This window comes from Brassica napus, chromosome C3 (genome assembly GCF_020379485.1).
Source record: "Brassica napus cultivar Da-Ae chromosome C3, Da-Ae, whole genome shotgun sequence".
In the NCBI taxonomy this organism is placed as follows: Eukaryota; Viridiplantae; Streptophyta; class Magnoliopsida; order Brassicales; family Brassicaceae; genus Brassica; species Brassica napus.
In genome coordinates, this window is record NC_063446.1 from 62,515,120 (window position 1) to 62,539,528 (window position 24,409).

The window sequence follows — 24,409 nt, forward strand, 5'->3', positions numbered from 1 at the left end:
TATAGAAGTAATGTTTCTCTAGAAAAATGGGGATAATTTATTTATCTTTTTAATTAAATGGGGGTAATTTCTATTGTTAATCAAGAAATAGAAGTGAGTTAGAGAACATAAAATAAAGAGACTGAAGATGCTATAAAACAAAGAATCCCTCTCAACTCTTAGGAGAGACTTAACGACAGCATATGCTTACGTTAACCGACTCTAATCAGACAACATAAAATATGTTTTGGAGGTCTAGAGTTTGGACACCGTGACGGGTTGCCCAAGTTCAAACTTTGGTTTGCAACTTTCCAGTAATAAACGAACACTTAAATGATTAATTATTTACTTTGTAATTCATTCGACAAGTAACCCAAGTTTAAAAACAAGCTCAATAGTGACTAAATTATGGCAAAAAGCAACCTTCGATTGTGGTCCATCATTGAACATATCCCCGGTTGCTTTTTGCCATAATTTAGTCACTATTGATGGGGATATGTTAAATAATATAGTAATTAATAAGTTTATAACTTTTATAAATAAAAATATCAGTATTAAATTATATTTAAATGTTTTAAAAAATTAAATTAGATGAATACAATAAAAATTAGAAAATATAAGAATACATTTGATATGGTACAGAGACCAATTTTTAGGATTAAATGTCTATAACTAAACTATTTTATTCCATTTTAGGTGCTCATAAGCTATTTAGTTTGAATACCAGAGAGTGTTCTGTATTTTTCATGTAAACTATGTGGTTTTCTGTATCATGTGCATTGTGCAGTAATAATAATTTAAAAATTATATTTTATTATTATATTTTAAATTTAATATATAGTGGTAATATTTTAGATTTTTGTTTTCTCAGTAAAAAATAATAAAAAATAAAAATAATTATTTTAATATTTTTATTTAGTTTAAAAAATGTTAATTTATATTTTCGGGATTAGTTAAGTTTATAATAAAGTAAATTATTTATTAATTATTTTAGTTAAACTAAAATTATAGTAATAACAACTAATTTACTAATTAATTCAGTGAATCGAATCACATTCGCTGAGTGAACATATTTTATGTCGATTATACATGAAAAACAATTAATAATTTGGAAACATGATTAGTTGTTTTTGCATAGAATTAAACTACAACTCAAAAATTAATTATTTATGATAGAAGTATAATTATCTACAATTATTTAAATCTTTAAACTATAATGTTGATGTGAAACTCTTTTTATATTTAACATGTTATCAATTAAAAAATTAGTAATGATAATACAAATAAGTTATTCATATATTTTAAGAATCTTACCAAAAATGTAAAATTCATAAATGACATGATTACCAAAAAAGTAAACTTTATAAATGACATTGTACATGTCATAATAAGGTGAGAGCCATGTCATATTTTATACTATGTTATTATTTTTCTTTCAAAATGAATGTGGTGATGATACATGGCAAATTAATTCTTAAATAATGTCTAGAGGATAATTAATAAATTTTTTAATTTTTTTTTTGTTTTTTGCTTGTTGGCCTGAAAATTACACGGCCTGCTTTGAGCAGGATTCCATTAAACTGTCATGCACAAAACTGCATATTTTGAGAAATGATTACATTTTTTTCTTTAGATTGGTTGAAGGTTCAACGGGTGTTCCTCGTATGCCCGATCGTTAAAAATGACGAATAATATTTCATTTAGTTATTTTTATTTTGAATTTGTTTCCACTAAACTATATTATTCACAACATTAATCAAATTTATATTTTTTACAATAAAATTACCTTTTTACCATAAAATTACCTTTTTAATTACTATTCATTTGACATATCACCTCTTTTTTAAAGAATGTTAAAATGACTCATTTAAAAAGTCTGTAAATGACTCTTTTAAAGCAAGAAAACAAACAGAAAGCGCCGTTACTCTCATGAAAGAAACCAAACTTGCTTAGTTTGGTCAAGTCTTCTTTCTCCTCTGGCCCGAACTAAAGAGATCTATTACGAACCTGCTTATGAACTTTATAAGTTGGGCTGAAGTATGATGTTGTTATCCATGTCTCCTTCCATTTCTTTCCCTCCGAAAATTGTTTATTAAAGCTTGGAAAAATGTATCTTAGGAGAAACAGAGTCCTCTTGTCTTTTCCACGAACCACCAGCAGTTTGATAGAAACTAAAAGTCGAAGATTACTTAAGACATTGTCGTGAACAAACACGAATCAAACTCGAAGAAATTAAAAACATTTAGAGAAAAAACTCGATTGAAACAAATTCCTTATAATTCGTTAGACATGTATTATACAGCTTCCAAAATCTGAAGACTCGTTACACCTTTATACTAAAATAAAATGCAACTTCTGTCCACGACCACACGAATACTTTCTTCAAACTAAAACAACATTACAAAGTAAAACCGGAAAGCCAAATTAAACCGGAAAGAATAACCGGTTAAAGAATCACAAATGTGAACCCGAGGATGAGCCATCAGCGCTGCTAACATCCCAATTATGTTTCTTCTTGTGCTCGAACTTCTGAAAGCATGTCAATGGCTTTATCTGATAAAAAAAAACATGTGGAAGAAGAAACACATTAGAGAGACAAATAAAACATAATCCACAAGCCCAAAATCTCATTGATCAGTGTGCAAAGAGAGAGAGAGACCCTCCATTGTCGCTTGTGGCCCATATGGTGAAGAATGGACTCAAGCCGTTTAATGATCGCTCTGAAAGTCGGTCGCTTGGCCGGTTTATCTAACCAGCATTCTTCTATCAACCTATGATATACCAAAAAAAAAAAACGGTTTGAACCTAACCGATTAATGACATGGACAAAACCAATCAATTGATGCAAGACTGTTTTCTTTAGAGAAAAAGAAAGAAAGAGACTCACGATTTAAGTCCATGAGGGTAATGCTTAGATGGAGCTTTGAAAGATGGACGCTCTTTGCATGCATAAGCTTCTGAAGCTTCACTGTCTTCCTTTTCCGCAAAGGGTATTCTTCCTTCGATCATCTAAAACATTAAGACACTGAAACGAGTCAAAGCAGAACATTTGCCTATGGTCCCAAAAAATTAGTGGTCACTATGTATTATTATCATTCGGTCCGGTGGACCCTGACCGGTCATTTTAAGTTTGAGTAATAGAATAGTTTTTCGTTGTAAAAAAAAAGTTCTCCGGATCAACTCTGAGTCAACAAACAAAGAGAGTAAACGAAGTGTCCTTACCTCTTGAACTATCAATGCAAAGGAGAAAACATCAGCCTTGGTGTCGTATTCATCGCTGGTGAAAACCTCGGGAGCAATATATCGACCTACAATTAGTGAGTTATAACGGGATTCATTAATCAAGACTCTTGATCAAGAACGAAAGCTCCCAAATATAGAAAAAGCTTACAAGAAGTGTCTAGAAATGTCAAAGGCTTGTCTTCTTTAACAGTAACAAGCTTGCTTACTGCAAAGTCTGCAACTTTCAGATGCCCTGTATCATCCCGCAGTATGTTTCTGCAAATATTATTTTTACCATTGTCAGAAAATTAAAGAGCTTCTTGATACTAACTGCACATATAAGAGACGACCAAAAAACACGCTGATATTGACAATGCGAACTCACGAAGGTTCAAGATCTCGGTGGATGATAGGGTCTCCTTTGATCTCATGTAGATAGTTCATTCCCCTAAAAGATATTTGAACATGTAAGAATTACAAACAAATCTAATAAATGTTTTTATGAACTAAACAAAGAACAGGCATCTATACTATTAAAAAGAAACACTGTTTTGAAAGCACATTATATTACAGATTATGTCATTATGGTTTAATAAATTATATGTAGAAAACTTACAAGTATATAAGCCATATACTAAATAAAAATTTCTATTAAATAGAATTTTGTAAACCAAAAATAAACCCACGGATCAAAATCTAGGAACATAGCTTTAAAAAATGCATACCTTGCAATATCAAGGGCGTATCTAACAGCGGTAGCTGGTGTAAATAGTAATGTATCATGTTTCTCGTCTCTAGTGACCATTGGCAGTGTATATATAACCAAGTTTTAATGAATTTAGATTAGCATGTTGGCTCGACAGTGACCAAAATTTGGCTCCACATGTAATATATATTCACAGGCTTATGCTCCATGTACAGGATTCTAGAAATCATCTATACCCACGCCTTTTGGATGCGTCTGAAACACATGCTTTGTTGGGGGTATACAACTTGATTATGAGCTCTTTTTATTATGTTTGCTTCACATTTGATGAGAAAAAATAGAAACCTTGAGTATAATATATATATATATATAATTATCTATTAAATTAAATTTCATAATCATATGATTTTATAATATATATATATATATATTATAATTATCTATTAAATTAAATTTCATAATCATATGATTTTATAATCATTTGTATCTTGTTATAACAAAAATTTAAGCCATTGACCACAAAAGTTTCCAATTTGAAACTTTATTTTATTTAATTTATGTTCATTTAAAATATATATATATATTATATACCAAAAATTGAAAATTTAATAATTTAGTAGTTTAATTTATTTTCATAATATAAATTAAACAAAAAGAAGAGGATACACAAATTGTTATCAAATCTTTATTATTCAAAATCATTAATTGTCATATATATTTCATCATATTAGGTAATTACTTATATTTTATTTAAGGAAAGAAAGAGGAATATTTTTATAAATAAGTAATTAATTTTATTGTTAGTTTAATAAAAAAAATATATATTTAGATGAACCAACATATTTCTCTAAAGATTGTAAGAGTCATTGTGGTTGATTGGTTGGGCTGTAACAAGTGAATTTAGCTTCACTTTCTATGTACAACCATAAAAATTATCAATCATGATTTATGTAGTTTTTAAAGCTAAAGTCAAAAATTAAGTTATGATTGTAGAAGCTATTTTTTCTAAAGAAAAAAAAATATTGATGTAGGAATATCTTAACTGTCTAGTATTGTTCTCATTTAATTTCTATGGCTACATTAGTTACATATACATCAAAAAATTCTACAGACTAGATGTAGTTGATGACACATGGCAACACTCAAATATTGTAATATTTCTCTTTTAATATATAAGAAAATATAGTTTAATTTAAATGATATATATATATATATATATTTATTATAATTATCTATTAAATTAAATTTCATAATCATATGATTTTATGATCATTTGTATATTGTTATAACAAAAATTTAAGTCATTGACCACAAAAGTTTCCAATTTGAAACTTTAGTTTTTTAATTTATGTTCATTTTTTAAAAATAAAATATATTATATACAAAAAATTTCTAAAATTTAATAATTTAATAGTTTAATTTATTTTCATAATATAAATTAAACAAAAAGAAGAGGATACACAAATTGTTATCAAATCTTTATTATTCAAAATCATTAATTGTCCTATATATGTTGTCATATTAGGTAATTCCTTATATTTTATTTAAGGAAAGAAAAAAGAATATTTTTATAATTTAGTAATTAATTTTATTGTTAGTTTAATAAAAATAATAATATATATTTAGATGAACCAACATATTTCTCTAAAGATTCTAAGAGTCATTTTGGCTGATTTGTTGGGCTGTAACAAATGAATTTAGCTTTACTTTCTATGTACAGCCATAAAAATTATCAATCATCATTTATGTAGTTTTTAAATCTAAAGTCAAAATCAAAGTTATGATTCTAGAAGTTTTTTTTTCTAAAGAAAAAAATATTGATGTAGGAATTTCTTTCCTTTCTAGTAGGTCTGGGCATCCGGGTCTTCGGGTCGGGTCTTGTCGGGTCCGGATCCGGGTCCTTCGGATCCTAGCAATTTAGACCCATATAGGTACCTATAATTTTTCGGATCGGTTCCGGATCGGGTCTTGTCGAGTTTTGGTCGGTTCGGGTCTATAATTTCAATACCCGTAAAATACCCAAAATTTTCGGGTATATTTCAGATCTGGGTCGGTTCGGGTATTTAGGACCCGAAATAGACCTGAAATACTCGAATTGGACCCGAAAACTCTAAAAATACCCGAAAAACCGCAAAAATACCCAAAAATGTATCCAAAATCAAACCCAAAAACCCAAAACATACTCGAATTTTACCCGAATTATATTTTCTAAAAATCTAAAATTTTACTCGAAACCTACAATTATACCCGAAAATCCAAACTCAGAACTTTTAAAAAAATCCGAAATACCAAAAATATACCCAATCACCCAAATATGCCTAGTATATACAATTATTTGCGGGTTCTTCGGGTATCCGAACGGGTCTCGGGTAGGACCCGTGATGTGCCCCAGATCGAGCTGGTCGAGCTAAATCAAAGTGACACTCTATTGGATGAGCTGAATACTCAAGTGAGCTGGACTGACACTATCCTGGACGAGCTGAGCAGGACTGACACTCACTTGGACAAGCTGAGCAAGCAGGTTCGATCTTCTGAGCTGGTTCGACCATCCGAGAAGCTGGAAATGGCTAACCTTCTTTCTGATGAACCAACGACCAATTCAATCATGCCAAAGGTGATTATCCATGTTCTAAATGTCCAAGAAAGCCTTGGACTTGATGGTTTTCAAAAAGATTCAAAAACAGACTTGTTTGGGCCAAATGGAGAAACCGGGAAAAATTGGTTAAGGAAAAAAAGATGGATTTCGACCATACCTTAAAGAGACATGTCTTGGCCCATATCAGGAGCATATTCTTCACTTTTCAAAGTCCTGGTCGTGGCTATATCAAGAGGCAGTCCAAGTTTCAGTCAAAGACTTTATTTAGTCAAGTCTTTGTTTCTATTTTCAATGCCTTGTTTTTAGCACATTCTTCTTTGGATTTCTACAACTTGTAATCCTATAAATAGGGCCTATGAGCCACGAAATAAAGCATTCATTTTTCCCTTTTATTTGAGTTTATCTCTTTGTAGAACACTTTTCGTTTCTTGGTGAGGTTATCTCCGAGTAAACAAATCTCTATTTCGTTGGACATGTGCGTCATATCAGACAACGTTTAGAAATCCTTATGTTGGTGGACTTGTGAGTCATATCAAGCACCAACTGAAGTCTGGTAGTATCATTGGGCCATCCGCAACCCATTGTGTCACCATTGAATCTATCAGTTCTCCCTTTTGACGAGTTCATATCCCTTTTGTCCGATTGAGTGATCCTTCCCTATTTTAGGGCGTATCAAGTGGTATCAGAGTCACTCAACCGGTACTATCTATTCATCTTTCTCATCTTCTATTTCTAAACACTTCTTCTTCTTTTTTCTATCTCAAATCCGGGCCACTACCTTACCTATCGTCATTCTTCTATTAAAAAAAAGACAAAGATCTATCAAAAAAAAAAAAACAAAGTTTGATTTTGGCTAGGTGGTGGAAGAGAAATCCTGCTGGCTGAGGAGAAATCCAGCCTTGGAATGGTGAATATGGATTTCAAAACCAATTCTTTTATCTTCCTATCTTGTGTTCATCTCTTGTTTGCTTGGAGATTCCATTGGGTTACTTGATTTTTTCTCTTAGAACTTTGAGAGGAAACTCTTGTGCGACCACTAAAATCCGAGAGAAACAAGTGTGTGGGTGAGGATAAACACTTGATAGTGTGAGGATTATTTTTATCTGTTAACCTTTTGTGTTGAGAATTTTCAGGTTAAGATGTTTGAAGCTGATCAAAGAAGGCTTTTTAGTCAGTTTGAAGTCCAGGAGTTTTGTGACAACCTTGTGGAGGGTGCGGTGAAAGCCCTCAAGGACGTCAGTAAGATCCAAAAGAAGAGCACAACCACACGTGCACCTGTAGCTAAACCATCCTTATTCATCAATGAAAAACCCAAAGGTAAATCTGAAAACAACCTTGAAGATGTAAAAGATTTTTTAGATTCTTTACCAATCTTTGATGAGTATGATGAAGAGCTAATTGAAAGTTTGATGATTTGTGAGGATAATTGCGATCTTCCTTTTCCAGAACTTGATTTTATGTTTAATAAAGAACAGACTATTACAGAACTAACCTTTTTACAACCGGAGCATCCGAGCAGTCTTGTTCTATTTTCACAGGATTTTGAGGAAAAGAAAGCACCAAGTATAACACCCATCATCATGGAGAACAACCTTTGCTTTGATCGAGGAACAACTCCTACGCCTTTTCCCATAAACTTTCAGGAGCACTTCAAGTTTTTGAAACATAACCAAGCTGTCCAAATTGGCTACCTTAGAGATGCCAGCGACAAAGGTTCAGTCCAAGGAGAATATCTCAACATCCAGAAGGTCTTTTGTCATGAATCCAATTTTCCTAGAGGGCCAACTCAACAAGGATTCACTGAGTCTTAGAATTACAAGAAAATCTTCACGGAGGAAGAAGTTATAAATTTTACAAACCGGATGTTTCCACGTCCATCTATCTGCGAGTACCAGATTTTCGAAGGAGATTCAAGCCCAATGAAGAAGCGGCCTGAGCCAAAGCCGATCATAGGATTGAAGATGGATCTCCCAGCTTTCCATAAACCCAATATCAGGAGAAATGTCCACGTAATTATGAAGTTATGATCCATTCTCCAAAACCGGCCAAACCAGCTCTACACTTGCCTAAGTTGGAGGCTAACCGATCCAATCAGCTTCAAACCTGACATTGGAGACCATGAGATCAATCTATACAATCAGGAAGTTTCTTTCAAAATATTTCCTTCTCAGAATTTTACATGAATTTTAAATTATGTTTGTCTGATTCATTCCCTTTTGAAACAAGTGAAATGGATTTGAGGTCAAATCCTTTTGAAGAGGGAGGGAATGATGTGCCCCGGATCGAGCTGGTCGAGCTAAATCAAAGTGACACTATATTGGATGAGCTGAATACTCAAGTGAGCTGGACTGACACTATCCTGGACGAGCTGAGCAGGACTGACACTCACTTGGACAAGCTGAGCAAGCAGGTTCGATCTTCCGAGCTGGTTCGACCACCCGAGAAGCTGGAAATGGCTAACCTTCTTTCTGATGAACCAACGACAAATTCAATCATGACAAAGGTGATTATCCATGTTCTAAATGTCCAAGAAAGCCTTGGGCTTGATGGTTTTCAAAAAGATTCAAAAACAGACTTGTTTGGGTCAAATGGAGAAACCGAGAAAAATTGGTTAAGGAAAAAAGATGGATTTCGACCAGGCCTTAAAGAGATGTCTTGGCCCATATCAGGAGCATATTCTTCAAATTTCAAAGTCCTGGTCGTAGCTATATCAAGAGGCAGTCCAAGTTTCAGTCAAAGACTTTATTTAGTCAAGTCTTTGTTTCTATTTTCAATGTCTTCTTTTTAGTACATTCTTCTTCGGATTTCTACAACTTGTAATCCTATAAAATGGGCCTATGAGCCACGAAATAAAGCATTCATTTTCCCTTTTATTTGAGTTTATCTCTTTGTTCTTTGTAGAACACTTTTCGTTTCTTGGTGGGGTTATCTCCGAGTAAACAAATATTTATTTTGTTGAACTTGTGCGTCATATCATGCAACGTTTAGAAATCCTTCTTTTGATGGACTTGTGAGTCATATCAAGCACCAACTGAAGTCTGGTAGTATTATTGGGCCATCCGTAACTCATTGTGTCACCGTTGAATCCATCAGTTCTCCATTTTGGCGAGTTCATATCCCTTTAGTCCGATTGAGTGATCCTTTTCTATTTTAGGGCGTATCAACCCGGACCCGAACCGATACCCGCAGATCCAAAAAAATCCCAATAGGTACTTAGCATGGACCCAGACCTGGACCCGAACTTGTATTTTTGGGTCATTTCCGGTTCGGGTCGATTCTGGTTCGGGTCTTCTCGTCCGGGTAAAATGCACAGACCTATTTTCTAGTATTTTTCTCATTTAATTTCTACGGCTACATTAGTTACATCCCCTAGAGAACATTATATTAACATAAAATATAGGAAGTATGTATTCTTTCCTTAAATAAAAGCTACAGAATTACCTAATATGATTTACATATATATGGCAATTAATGATTATGAATAATAAAGATTTGATAACAATTTTTGCATCCTTCTTCATTTTTGTTTAATTTTATATTATTAAAAAAATAAACAATCATATTAACCTTTAAAAAAATAAACAATCACATTAACCTTATATAATATATAAGGTTTCCTCATTTTTGTAATTTAAAGTCATTTTAAAAAATTTAAAATATAACATATAAGAAAAAATATATAAGGTTAATGTGATTGTTTATTTTTTTAATGGTTAATATGATTGTTTATTTTTTTTAATAATATAAAATTAAACAAAAATGAAGAAGGATGCAAAAATTGTTATCAAATTTTTATTATTCATAATCATTAATTGCCATATATATGTAAATCATATTAGGTAATTCCGTAGCTTTTATTTAAGGAAAGAATACATACTTCCTATATTTTAGATTATGAAATAATGTGACACCATTAGATTAAACTATACTTTATATTAGATGCTCTAGAATTCTTTGAAATGAAATTTAGAAGGCATTTAGAGTGCCACCTAGGATTTGGGGTTTTTCTTAATTAATACAAAATTAAGGTTCTAATTTTTCAAATGCTTCTCAATTAATATATAGGGGATGTAACTAATGTAGCCTTATATGTTATATATTTTTTTTAAACGACTTTAAAATACAAAAATGAGGACACCTTATATGTTATATTTTTCTTATATGTTATATTTTTTCTTATATGCTATATTTCGATTTTTTTAAAACGACTTTAAATTACAAAAATGTAAGTTTTCTTTAAGTATACGATTAAAACATTAAAATGACATGTATCAGTTCGATGGTTGATTTGAAAGCTTTTAAAACCATATGTAAGATAAAAGTCAAAATAATTCAACTGTGAAAACAATTCTGTTCACTTTTTCAAGAATGTGTTCGAGGGAAAAAATAAGGTTTTTATGTCATAATTTGTTTAATGTCCACGAGAGAAAATTATATTAACCTAAAATATAAGAAGTGTGTGTTCTTTCCCTAAAATAACGCTACGAAATTACCTAATATGATTTACATATATATGACAATTAATGATTATGAATAATAAAGATTTGATAACAATTTTTGCATCTTTCTTCATTTTTTTAATTTTATATTATTAAAAAATAAACAATCACATTAACCATATAATTAAAAAATTAGATTTTTTCTTATATGTTATATTTAAATTTTTTTAAAATGACTTTGAATTGAAAAAAATGAAAAAACCTTATATGTTATTTTTTTAAACGACTTTAAAATACAAAAATGTGGACACCTTATATGTTATATTTTTCTTATATGTTAGATTTTTTCTTATATGTTATATTTTAAATTTTTTTAAAACGACTTTAAATTACAAAAATGTAAGTTTTCCTTAAGTATACGACTAAAAACATTAAAATGACATGTATCAATTCGATGGTTGATTTGAAAATTTTCAAAACCATATGGAAGATAAAAGTCAAAATAATTCAACTTTGAAAACAATACTGTTCAGTTTTTTAAAGAATGTGTTCGATAGAAAAAATAAGGTTTTTATGTCATAATTTGTTTAATGTCCAATCCGATCAACCCATGATGTGTTAATTATAGTTTTGTTCCATTATTTTTAATAAAAATTGATCCGATCCATCGAAAAGAAATTATATAATAAAAACAAAATAAAATTTTATATATATAAATAAAATGATCAAATATATAAAAGAAACTATCGATAATATATACAAATAAACTCACTCTGCGCAAGGCGCAGATCTTATCCTATATACATTAAAAAAAAATTGTACAGACTAAATGTAGTGGATGACACATGGCAACACTCAAATATTGTAATGTTTCTCTTTCGATATATAAGGAATACTTTAAAGAATGTATCATATTTAAGTTGGAATAACTATCCTAAATACGAGATAATTAAAGAAAGTAAAAGAGAAATTAAAGCATCTTGCAAGTGGGTGTAGCATTTATTCTCAGATAAATATGAATATGTAATGTGTACATAGTTTTCTTATATCTCTATCGCGTTACCCTAAATGGGTTGATAAAGATAGAGATCAAAGATACACATCACATGCTATTCTCCCTCTTCATTTGGCATAACCTTACTCCATTGATACCAGTCCTCAATTATTCAATGTATTTTACGAAAAATCTTATAAAATTTTCCATTATTCCCCCACCCCCATATACATAATAATTCTCTTTTTTTTTTTTAATACCGGAAGATCCCGATTTATAATCCACATTAGTTTTGGAGACTACATATGAAATGTTGATATTCTTGTCATAGAAAACATTAATGGTCGAGTTGTTATGGAAACCATTTAGTCTATTTTAGCTACTTTTACATTTTGGTTCGCCAAAAGATGAACCTTTCGTACATTTGGTTAAACAATATGATGTCTTTTGATAAAACAAGAAAGATTGTTAATTCATTTATGGAAGCGATTTAGTCTGTTTTAGAGAATTTTTACATTTAAAAAAAAAAATCCTATCGGCTATCTAGTAATCCCAATGAAGAACAAACTTAGTGTTACAGAATGGATTAACCTGAAAGCATACCACACTACATGATCTAAATTTGAATACCTTTCGATTATTGTTAAAAGGTGAACCGATCATCTGTTATGATCCATAGTATAAACCACGTGAGCCAAAGCCATAGGTTACACTGACCAAATACTAATAATTTAGGTTCTTGCATAAATCGAATCCAAAACCAGTGTGGATAGAGCGTTTACATTTCTGAACAATATATTAAACAAATTTATTAAATTATGAAAATATATCAATTGTTAACAATCTAACATAATCAATTAGTATGAACAAACAACAATCAACCTTAGAGTTTAAGGGGGTGATTGGTAGTGTCTACAGAAGCTGTGGATAATCTTTTTCATTTTTAGAGTAATCTTTTAAAGTAATCATGTTTTTATTTCAGAAATTGTACAGCTATTTTTATTTTTAAAAGCAATCATGCTTTTATTTTTAAAACTGAATCCAAAACCAAAACATTAAAATATGAAATATGTTAGCTTTAGAAAGCATTTTCTCTAGAGCTTTTATTTAGTGCTCTAAAAAATTTTTTACAGCAAAATAAATTAAATCCAAAACTAAAAATTTAAAACCTAAATCTTAGAGCAAAAAATAGAAAGTTACACCTTCAACCAATCAAACCCCGAGTCTCTTGATTTTTTTTGTCAACAGTCTTTGACTATTGATATTTTGTCAATTTCCGATTTCTTTGTTCCCAAAAACATATCCGTTTAAATCAATAATGAGATGTCAACAGAAAATATGACTTAGAATTGAAGAGCAAAAAAGTCAAAAAGAAAATGTAAAAAGAGAGAGAGATATGAAAGATCTGGTTAACTTCTATTCAGTCAGAAGCATTACACTTAAATAACTTTCCAAATTAAGCCATACGTCTTGTCCAGCCCCATTAGAGTACGGTTCATCTCCCTATTTCCCCCTATAAACCCTCAAAACCCTATATACTTATCTAACTAGATTACGCTTGCGCGGTATAAACATTATATATATAAATTATTTTATGTATTATATGTTCTTGCGCGGGATAAACATTATATATATAAATTATTTTATGTATTATATGTTCTTACATATTATGAAATAATAAATATATATTGAATAATTAAAAGTCAGTAACTATTACATATATAATTAAATTGGTGCGAACGTATAAATCAATTTTATTAATTCAAACATTATTTTAAAAAAATTTGATAGGATATGTAATTAAATTTAAATGATATTAACATACATAGTATATTTTTAATATTAATGTCTATTTTATTTTTTTATTTTTTTTTAAATGATGCTTTCTACTTATATGTTTTTTTATCATGTGTATTTTTAATGGCAAAAACTTTAAATTACTGATAACAAAACTTTTATTGTGGGATTAATAATTTTAGTAATTGATAAAAATTTATCAATGTTAGTTCAAAACTTTTATCAAAAAAAAATATTCAAAGTAAATTTTGAAACTAAAATATTTATTTATTCAATATGGTTTATAGTTTAATTTAGAATGATATATATACATATATATTTTAAATCTTAATGATTAATTAAATTAGACTTTTACTTATATAATTTTGTAATCATTTGTATTTTGTCATAACAAAAATTTTAAACCATGGATCGCAAAATTTGAATGTGAGACTTTTAACAGTTTTAGTAATTTATAGTCATTTTTTAAAATTCAAAATATAAAATATACAGAAAAATATAAATTTTTATAATATGGTTATTGTGTTTTTAAAAATATTATTTTAATAGTTTTAAATTAAACAAATTTGATAGAAGATACTTTTTTTATCAAATCTTTATTATTCAAAATCATTAATTGTCATATATACTCTACCCACATTAGGCAATTCCGTAATCTTTATTTAATGAAATAATAAATGATATTAATAATTAATTTATGGTTAGTTTAATAAAAAACTTATTATATAATGAGATGGACCAACCTATTTCTCTAATAATTCTAAGAATCATCCTAGTGATGACATGTGGCTACAAAAAGAAGTTATAATGTTTCACAAATAATATATAGGGGATTAATTTATCTTATTTTATTTTATATATAATGTCAATATCACAACACGCAAACATCACAAACTCCCCATCAGTAACACATAAGAGCAGCATTAACCATGGTATTTAGGTTAGGGTGCTTAAAAAAATAAGAATAAAATAATGGATGGGTTCCATCATTCGGAGTATTTTCTCTTTTTTTTTCTTACATCGATTCCAGAAAAGACGATAAATATACTCACTAATGTTCAGTTTAGCCAAATATATAGATGATAACTGAACTCTTCATATTTGTTACTATTTATACACAATCAGTCCATATATATGAAAAATAACCTTAATAACATTTAGTTACAATTTGTTAAAAAGAACAGTTCGTTGAAATTTTTTAATTAACATTCGAAGATGTTTTCTTAGTAAAATTAAATTTAGCTTTTGGTTCCTATTAAAAATACATTTTGGAAAACTATTCTTGCAAAATGATAGTAAGTATATCAAATAAGGACAATTTTGTTTGAAAACATAAACATATATGTGTATATATATAATTTTTGATAATACATACAATTCCTTATATATTGCTATAGAAATTTATACTGTGTTTAGGGAAACAATTTTTCCTGCAAAATGTCAATAAAATCTTAGGCACTAATTTTTTTGTTTTTTTAAAGAAAAAGGAAGAGCTGATAAATTTTCCTCTTTAAAAGGATCAAAATTCAGTAAAAAAAAAAGAAGAAAAATCAATATTTGTTGTAGCAAGAAAATACAATGTACTCAGATTTACCAAAGTTTTTATCACATGAAAAGGGAAGACAAGTAATGGTAAGTAGAGTCTGCATCTCATGAGTGATTGTCCAACTTGAACCTTCTTTTCATTTAGAGCTTTGTGAAAGACCACACAAAAACTATCCACCGATAAAACCTTATTTTTCCTCCGTTACACTTCCTTTTTTCAATAGTTTCTCAATTTGCAAAAAAATAAGTATTATTTTTATGACAAAAACTAGACGTATGGTATGGAAGCTCCCTTGGTCCAATGGTTTGACCAAATGTTCATTAATGCTTGTACATCAGAAGGTCTGGGTTTTAATTCCCAGAGAAGGCGAAATTATGCGAATTAAGTGAGAAAAAAGCTTACAAGAGATTTGCAGCATGGCACAAGGAGTTCCGTCAAGCGTGGATCCCATATGGCGGCTTAGGTGATGCAGCCAGGCGTGAATCCTCATACGACAGGTAGAATTATCGGCTGTAGAATCGTCCGTAGTATTTCTCATAGTTGTAATAGCATAATTATCCAGCGTTAAAAACTAGATATATGGTGGTTGTTATTTATGGTAATTAACCCTCTATTTACTAATTATATTTTCATGTGATTTCAAAAGCTGCGAACTCATGCTTTGAAGTGAGCCTTTAGATTGCTCTCTGTCAAATGTCAATCCTTTTTAAAATTTACACATCCAAAATTTCTGAAAATGAGTACAATTTCAAATTAATATGACTCAAAAATATCAACCGAGTACACATATTAAGTCAAAAATCTGATACTCTCTCACAATAGAATTATATTTATTTATCTCGCAAAACATGCTTTAGTGAGTAAAAACAGCATTCAACATAGTTTGAGAAGATACTATATGGATGTAAAAGCTGGAAAATTGGTGTTAAAATTAGAGAAAATTAAATGATTTTTTTTCCAATATAAATGTATATTCCCAATCTCTTCACTAGCACAACCTTACCTTCCATTTTCTGCAAGTTCTCCAAATCTCATACTTTCCACAAAATAATTTTCCCAAGAAATAACCCTTTCCTCTTTGCTCATCTCCCCCTCTCCCCAACAGGTCAGTCTATTCCCCAATCCTTTCAAACATTATCTTCTTCATAATATTACTTTGCTTCACTTCTTTTGGTCCTTATACCAAATCTATGTTCTTTAGTTTCCTTTTTACATGTTCTTATTGATTCTTTTTGTGTTGTTTAGATAGAAACAAGATTCAATATTCCCCGATTTTCTTTGCTCATCAAAATTGTCTTTTCACAGCCTAGATTTAGTTGTTGTTTTTTTTTTTTCAAATTCCCAAAGATTTGGTCTTTAATTACTTAGTTTTTTTCCTCACCATGTCATCTCACAAAAATACCAAAAAAAAAAAAAACCTATGATTAACTCTTGTTTGAAGATTGCGATAAAAAGAGTTTACTTCCTTTCTTTAGTTGTGTGTCGGCAAGAGATTAAGATGAAGAGAAAACATAACAAATCTGGAGGCGTTTCCAAGTACCTTTTGTTGATGGATTTCTTGGATTCTTGTTTATTGGATTAATCAATTTTTCCCATATTGTTTTGCCTTTGTAGCAGCAAACACGGCCTACCAAATGGAGCTAGGAGGAGATTCCTCTCCACAGAGGAAAACTGCAGGGAGAGGAAAGATCGAAATCAAACGGATCGAAAACACAACGAACCGTCAAGTCACTTTCTGCAAACGCAGAAATGGTTTGCTTAAGAAAGCTTACGAACTCTCTGTTCTTTGTGATGCTGAAGTCGCACTCATCGTCTTCTCTAGCCGTGGCCGTCTCTATGAGTACTCAAACAACAGGTTTCTTCTTATGCCCTGTTCTTAGTTCTTAAATTTTTATACTTTACTCTTAAATCTTGATTTAGGGTTATGTTCAAGCACGATTACTTACTAGGGTTCTCCATCTTCTTTGCTAGATTTTATTCGATGCTTCTTCTATGGTTTTAATTCCTCTTGTGGGTAGGATTATTTTTCACCTTTTCTTGATATTCCGTGTATAATACATGTACACACTAAACATTTGTGAGAATCTTTGTTAATACATATGTTTATGTTTATTGATTTGGGATTTTATTCTTAAGTTTTGTACTTATTTTCTAGATCTGATTTCTTCTTTGTGTGTCTCTTTTCCCTTTATACTAGATTTTTTTTTAGTAGAAAATGTTATATATAAAGTGAAAATGGTACAAAATTATGAAGATCTGAGTGAGCGTTAGATAATAAACGAAAAGAAAATAAGAAACAATCAGAGTTTTCTATGTGGAGTTTTAGATTCAGTTTTGTAGAACTAAGATTCACTTTGTTGGGGTTTCTTTCTTCACCAATTTCTGTTATATATAATATAATAAGTAAAAATTTTATAACTTTCTATTTTCCCTACTAACAAGTACTTCAAGATTTAGATATATTTATAGATCTGGTGTTGCAATAGGTAAAATCTTGATTTTTATGACTATAAAAGTAAGTTTTGTGAAACAAATTGGGATCGTAAGGACTATGAGGTCATATCTTCTGTTTTTGTGATCATCCACATCCTCCATTGCTGTTAATTTCTGTCTTTCGTTTGCTTATTTTCTTTCCTTTCTTATCTTTGCCTCTTTCTCTCTCCTGAATTATCATATCATATATTTGATGCAACCACATGTGATTGTAAGTGAGAGTAAAACAATTTGAAAATAGACTTTTGAATGTTTATTGAACTTATGAGTGATAGAAAGTACAAGTAGGACAATATGTTTATAAGGTTTTTGTCTTGTGAATGTGTAAGTTTTATATGTTTTGTAGTTATGGAAAAACTTCAAATATCTGTGAGTTTTGGGATTAGTTAGAATTTAGAAGTGATTATCAAAAGAACGAAAAATTTCAACTCCAAACCATAAACGAATTTTTTTACCATTAAGATTTTGAAATTCAATGGATTTTCAAGATTCCAAATAGTTAATTAAACAAAGAGGTAATTAAGAAAAATAAGCTCATGAGATCCTCTTTTTCCCTTAGTTACGTTTAAAAAAATGTCAAGATAATCAAAACAAATTTTGAATTACATCACTCAAACTAGTAACCTCTAATTCTGCACGTAATTTCCAATTTATATTAGAATCCACGTGATTACGGTTATCTTCCTCAAAACACAAAAAAATGTCAAAATTAAAGAATGTTAGAAAAGTCTTCTTAATTTTAATTGTTTACAGTTGTCAAATCATATCCTGAAATATATAATGCTCATGGCCAAAGAAAGAAAAGCTAACAAGGACTTCAAATAAACCAATCAAAATTAATCTTCATTACATATGCAAATTTTTTTAATGTCCAGAGGGTACTAAATGTAATCAGAGCTAGTTTTGTTTATGGAGATTTTTCTGAAGAGGTTGGTATTGAGCGCAATATTAGGTTTGGTCTTGTAAGATTTGTTGTCTTTGTTACAGAATCTTTGATCACGTCATCTCACAGATATTATTTATTTTATTTATCAATTATATTTATTAGTAGTAGTATAAAGTTTTGTTAGTTTCAGTTCTTGACTTCTGACAAGGTGTATGTCATAATGAATTAATTTGCAAACTACTTATAAATTCAAAAGTCTCTACTTCTAACCATTTAATAATTGATTTCACATTTGGTCAATACCCAATATAATTATCGCTCCCAAGAAAGCTAAATAAAAAAAAATTAATTCACCTTATGTGCACAAAGAGACAAGTAATGAGGATAATACTTAATTTAGTTCATCTATGATCTATCTATGAACTAAAAATATTTATGATCTGAATCAGTAGGTTTGGTATAGAAGTAAAGCATTGGAATCGCTTCAACATCTTGTGACAAATCCCTCTCTTTCTTTTTTGTTGTGTAGTGAAAGAAATTAGGGCTTTTCTCATTTTTTCTCTCTCCTTTTACGGGCAGAGAAAAAAGTGAGATTTTTGTAGTTTTTTTTTCAGAAAAAGTCTTTGCTCTGCCTTCTGTGATTCCAGAATGGACGGCCATGATTTCTCCCCCAAAAGTTCAGACATCATGGTCTATGATATGTCATCGTACTTAGTATATTTTTCACCCAAAGAAAATCGTAAGTGAAATGTAAATGTATGTATATATGTACGTATATGTATACAGAAAACTCAAAAAGAGAATAAAGATGGGTAGAATAGTAAATAGGTAATGTAATTGTATTCCAAATAAGGAAACTCTGGAACGTTGTGATGTTGTTACTCGGACATGTCATTTGGTCACATCACAGTTTAATTAATCCAGTGGTTAACAATTCAAAACTTTCAAATGTCTTCCGGATTTACCAATGTTTAATGGGTTTTCGGTGCGTGTCAGTACATGTTTGAAACCCTAGACATGTTCAGGGCAATTTCGTCTCTCTAATTGTGCCAGAATAGCAGTTGCACCGATCACTAGCTCGAAAAATTTAAGGTTTCACCGTTTCAGGGAGTTCCTCTTAGTTTTCTATCATTCTTTATTTGTTGCAACTTTAAGGAATATTTTATCAACAGTTTAATTTTTTTCTTATATCTACTTTTTTTTCTTTTTCACATCATGTGTCACATTATGTTTCATTTGTTCTGACTCAAAAGAACTGATGTTTGCTTTTAAGGTTTCGTATTGAAATCACTTAACTGAGCAAGTGGGCGTTTTGACCTTTATAATTACTTTTTCTTATTTTTTGAAATGCTGATTTAAATGTAAATTGTATTGTAATACTTCTAATTAAGTTAGTAATTTGTTATAAAAAATGTTGCAGTGTCAAAGGGACAATTGAGAGGTACAAGAAGGCAATATCGGATAATTCCAACACTGGATCGGTGGCAGAAATTAATGCACAGGTAGTTTAACATTATACATATATTTTTAAGATTTTTTTTTTTTGCAAAAATTGTGTATTAATATAACAATTTTCATACTTTCTACTTTTTTTTCAAGTATTATCAACAAGAATCGGCCAAGTTGCGTCAACAGATTATCAGCATACAAAACTCGAACAGGTTAATGTCATCTAAATGAACGTATGACTATTGATATATTAATACTTTGGATGCCGATAAAAAATTAATACTTTCAGTCCCTAATACCTTTTATAAAATGAATTAGGCAATTAATGGGTGAGACGATAGGGTCAATGTCTCCCAAGGAGCTTAGAAATTTGGAAGGCAGATTAGACAGAAGTATCAACCGAATACGATCCAAAAAGGTAATTGTATCTAATAAACCCTGCAAAAACAAGTTACTTCCTAGGAATTTATTTATATTTATATATATATATACATATATATATATATTCAGTTTACCTAAATTTATAAGTTATTCTTTTTATTTAAATATGTTTACAGAATGAACTCTTATTCGCCGAAATTGACTACATGCAGAAGAGAGTAAGCAGATATACTACATCTAGTTTATTTCAATCGTTAATCTGTATTTATGATAATTTAGCTCATTTGTAATGAAAGTTTGAGCAGGAAGTTGATTTGCATAGCGATAACCAGCTTCTTCGTGCAAAGGTAATTTGTACATTATACCTGTTTTGTGCTTTTTATATTGCCAACGATTTGTCTCAACAAATATAACATAAAAAAATTATAAAAAAAATTTATGAAGATGTTAAATGATATATGTGGTATATAGATAGCTGAAAATGAGAGGAACAATCCAAGTATGAATCTCATGCCAGGAGGATCTAACTACGAGCAGATTATACCACCGCCTCAAACGAACTCTCAGCCGTTTGATTCACGAAACTATTTCCAAGTCGCGGCATTGCAACCTAACAATCAACATTACTCATCCGCTGGTCGCCAAGACCTAACAGCTCTTCAGTTAGTGTAAGAAAACAAATGTATAGTACTGTACTTAAATAAAATCTTTCTACTGTTATATTGTTTTTAGCATTGTTTTTTTTTCCATGTATTTTGCAGGTAATATTGGCTGAAGCATGAAGGGATGATGAGTGAATAAAAAGCTGAAGTGGTTGAGGAATGAGCAAAATGAAACTAATCCAATATTGTTATATAAGTGTGTAATATTTATATAAATTTCACGAATGTTGTGTCGATGATTTCCACGCTTATTTATATTGCTTATGTTAATGTGAAACTAATATCCTACAAGACATGTCATGAATGTGTTTAATTTCATGATAAAAAAATAATAATAATGTCTTTAATTTCTTTAATATACAATCATGTGTTTTCTGTTGTCAAAAAAAAAAAATATACAATCATGTGGCTATTGTGAAAATAGTTTGGGCTTCGGCAAGACAGATGGGCCATAAGCAATGCTGGTGTGACTTGGGCCAAGAACACGCAGACCCACTCCAGCTGAAACACCTAATCACATATAAACATAATGTGAGTATGTTGATTAGGTAAAGCCGTACAATACAAGCAGAATGTTAGAGAGCAAACTGCAACAAGTATTCAGATCAAGGTGAAGTGCAAGGAGAAGGAGACAACAATACAAGATCAATAGCTTAGGCCTAAGTCTAGTTGATCTAAGAGCTTTGTTGTATTCTCTTGTGAATGAGTATTTGATACTTGTGTAACAAACTATCTAGAACACTACTTTGGTGTTTCTAGGGTCTCTTTGATCTAGTGGATTTTGGGAGCAGAAGTTCTCCCACGAGACGTACCACGCCGAGGACCGGGAACTCGTTAAATCGTTTGTGTCTTTACTTTCAGTACTAGACCTAGGTCAAAATAACTTCTAACCTAAGTAACCTAAGTTAAATTCTCTTACAAGTGGTATCAGAGCATCCGGGTTATTAAGGCTACTTAGGAGAGAGAGAGAGACAGAGTCAAATCCATTACATGTTCAATGGTGACTTTGAAGGAACGTGTGGATATTGACAGGTTCGAGGGTGATGGTGATTTCGCCCTATGGAAGGTGAGGATGCTTGCTCATTTTGGAGTGCTTGGACTTAAATCCATTCTCACTGACACGAAGCTTCTAAAGGAGGGATCAGACGCAAAGGATGAACCCGAGTCTGCCATGAAGGACTCGGGAAAGGGACTTGCTGGAATTATTGACCCTGCACCTGCGATAGACCCTGCAAAATTTGAGAAATCAGAAAAAGCCAAAGACCTGATTGTGCTGAATGTTGGGAATAAGGTACTAAGAAAAATTCAACATTGTGAGACTGTTGCTGCAATGTGGAGTACACTGAACAATCTCTACACAGAGACTTCCCTACCCAACAGGATTTATCTACAGCTCAGGTTCTACACTTTCAAGATGGTTGACTCAAAATCTATTGATGAGAATGTTGATGACTTCTTAAAGCTTGTAGCAGAGTTAAACAATCTGCAAGTTGAAGTATCAGAGAAAGTTCAAGCTATTTTACTGCTAAGTTCTCTACCTGCTAAGTATGATCAACTCAAGGAGACTCTCAAGTATGGGAGAGACACACTGAGCCTAGCTGAGGTTACTGGTGCTGCAAAGTCTAAAGAAAGAGAGTTGATCGAGAGTGGCAAGTTCACCAGGTCAGGTGGAGAAGGTCTGCTTGTAGACAGAGGCAGATCAGGACAAAGATCCGGAAAGGGCAATGGAAAGACATACAAAGGTAGATCTCAGAGTCGACATGGGAGATCTAAGTCTCGTTCCAGGAACAACAAAAACACCAAGGGATGTTTTGTAAGTGGAAAGGAGGGTCATTGGAAGCGTGATTTCCCTGACAGGAGATCATCCAAGTCGCAAGACTCGGCGAATGTAGCAGAAGAGGCAAACCAGCCTCTAATACTCACAGTCAGCACGCAATACACTAAGGATGAGTGGGTGATGGACTCAGGATGTTCGTTTCATATCACACCTGATAAGAGCTTCTTATTTGATTTGGAAGAATTTAAGGGAGGCAAAGTGTTGATGGCAAACAACACTCACAGCAACATTCAGGGAATTGGAAAAATTAAAATTCTAAATCCAGACGGTTCTTTGGTTATCTTAACAGGAGTTAGATACATGCCAGGCATGAGCAGGAATTTAATTTCTTATGGAATGTTGGAAACAACAGGATGTCGATATGAAGGAAGAGACCTTACAGTTAATTTCTACAAGGATGATAAAAGGGTTTCTGTCTGGAAGGTATCATCTGGGACTATATTATCTTCAAGGAACAGTCTTAAAAGGAGAAGCTAATCTATCTAGAGCAGAGAAGAATATGACTAATGTTTGGCATTCACGCCTCGGTCATATGAGTCTTAATAACATGTCAGAACTTGTCAAAAGGGGATTTATTGTCGACAAGGATGTTAAGACCCTGGATTTATGTGAACATTGGATCATTGGGAAGTCACACAAGCAAAGCTTTCCTAAAGCTAAACATGTGACTAATGGCATTCTGGAGTATGTTCATTCTGACCTATGGGGTTCTCCTTCTACACCAGACAGCCTTGCTGGAGCTAAGTACTTTGTTACTTTTATTGATGATTTTTCAAAAAAAGTCTGGATTTATTTTCTGAAGACTAAGGATGGGGTATTTTCTAAGTTCAGGGAATGAAAGGCTGAAGTTGAAACTAAGACAGAGAAGAAAGTCAAGTGTTTGAGAACAGTCAATGGTTTGGTTCTGTAATAAACAGTTTGATGATTACTGCAAGAAGGCTGGGATTAAGAGGCACAGAACCTGCACTTACACTCCGCAGCAGAACGGAGTTTTAGAAAGAATGAACAAAACAATTATGGATAAGGTGAGATGTATGTTAGCCGAATCTGGCTTGGACCAAAGCTTCTGGGCAGAAGCTGCATCTACTGCGATTTATTTGATTAATAGATCACCTAACTCTACGCTGGGATTCAAAATGCCTGAAGAAGTGTGGTCAGGTCATAAACCGAATTTGGGACATCTCAGAACATTTGGATGCACTGCTTATGTGCACATAACCGAGGAGAAAACGGGACCTAGAGCCATCAAGGGAGTGTTCGTAGGATACCCTATGGGCACTAAAGGTTACAGGGTTTGGATAGAGGAGGAAGGCAGATGCAGAACAAGCAGAAACGTTGTCTTCAACGAGGATGAGCTGTACAAACACACTGTTGCTAAAGGAAAAGAAAGCACATAAGTGACAAAGAAAGAAAAACGAGCTA

General features: G+C 31.3%; 2 protein-coding genes across 4 annotated transcripts; one reads left to right on the plus strand and one right to left on the minus strand.

Moving 5' to 3' along the window:
- Window positions 1-488: 488 nt before the first annotated feature.
- Window positions 489-4,040, minus strand: LOC106358866 (integrin-linked protein kinase 1-like). The gene is made up of 7 exons (XM_013798661.3): window positions 3,927-4,040; window positions 3,587-3,649; window positions 3,371-3,477; window positions 3,202-3,287; window positions 2,867-2,988; window positions 2,639-2,750; window positions 489-2,532 (listed from the first exon to the last, which is right to left on the minus strand). The coding sequence occupies exons 1-7, from the start codon at window positions 4,004-4,006 to the stop codon at window positions 2,434-2,436; spliced, it is 669 nt and encodes a 222-aa protein (XP_013654115.2). The 5' UTR covers window positions 4,007-4,040; the 3' UTR covers window positions 489-2,433.
- Window positions 4,041-16,138: 12,098 nt separating this feature from the next.
- LOC106419682 (floral homeotic protein AGAMOUS-like) lies at window positions 16,139-21,445 on the plus strand. Of its 3 annotated transcripts, none has more exons than XM_013860494.3 (9): window positions 16,140-16,384; window positions 16,894-17,134; window positions 20,079-20,160; window positions 20,258-20,319; window positions 20,426-20,525; window positions 20,665-20,706; window positions 20,785-20,835; window positions 20,960-21,156; window positions 21,250-21,445. In XM_013860494.3, the coding sequence occupies exons 1-9, from the start codon at window positions 16,246-16,248 to the stop codon at window positions 21,251-21,253; spliced, it is 918 nt and encodes a 305-aa protein (XP_013715948.2). In that variant the 5' UTR covers window positions 16,140-16,245; the 3' UTR covers window positions 21,254-21,445. The 3 variants fall into 3 exon arrangements, with proteins under 3 accessions (XP_048607244.1, XP_013715948.2, XP_013715947.2); XM_013860493.3 differs by having other exon boundaries at window positions 16,142-16,384; window positions 20,794-20,835; XM_048751287.1 differs by lacking the exon at window positions 21,250-21,445 and having other exon boundaries at window positions 16,139-16,384; window positions 20,794-20,835; window positions 20,960-21,160.
- The last annotated feature ends 2,964 nt before the right edge of the window (window positions 21,446-24,409 follow it).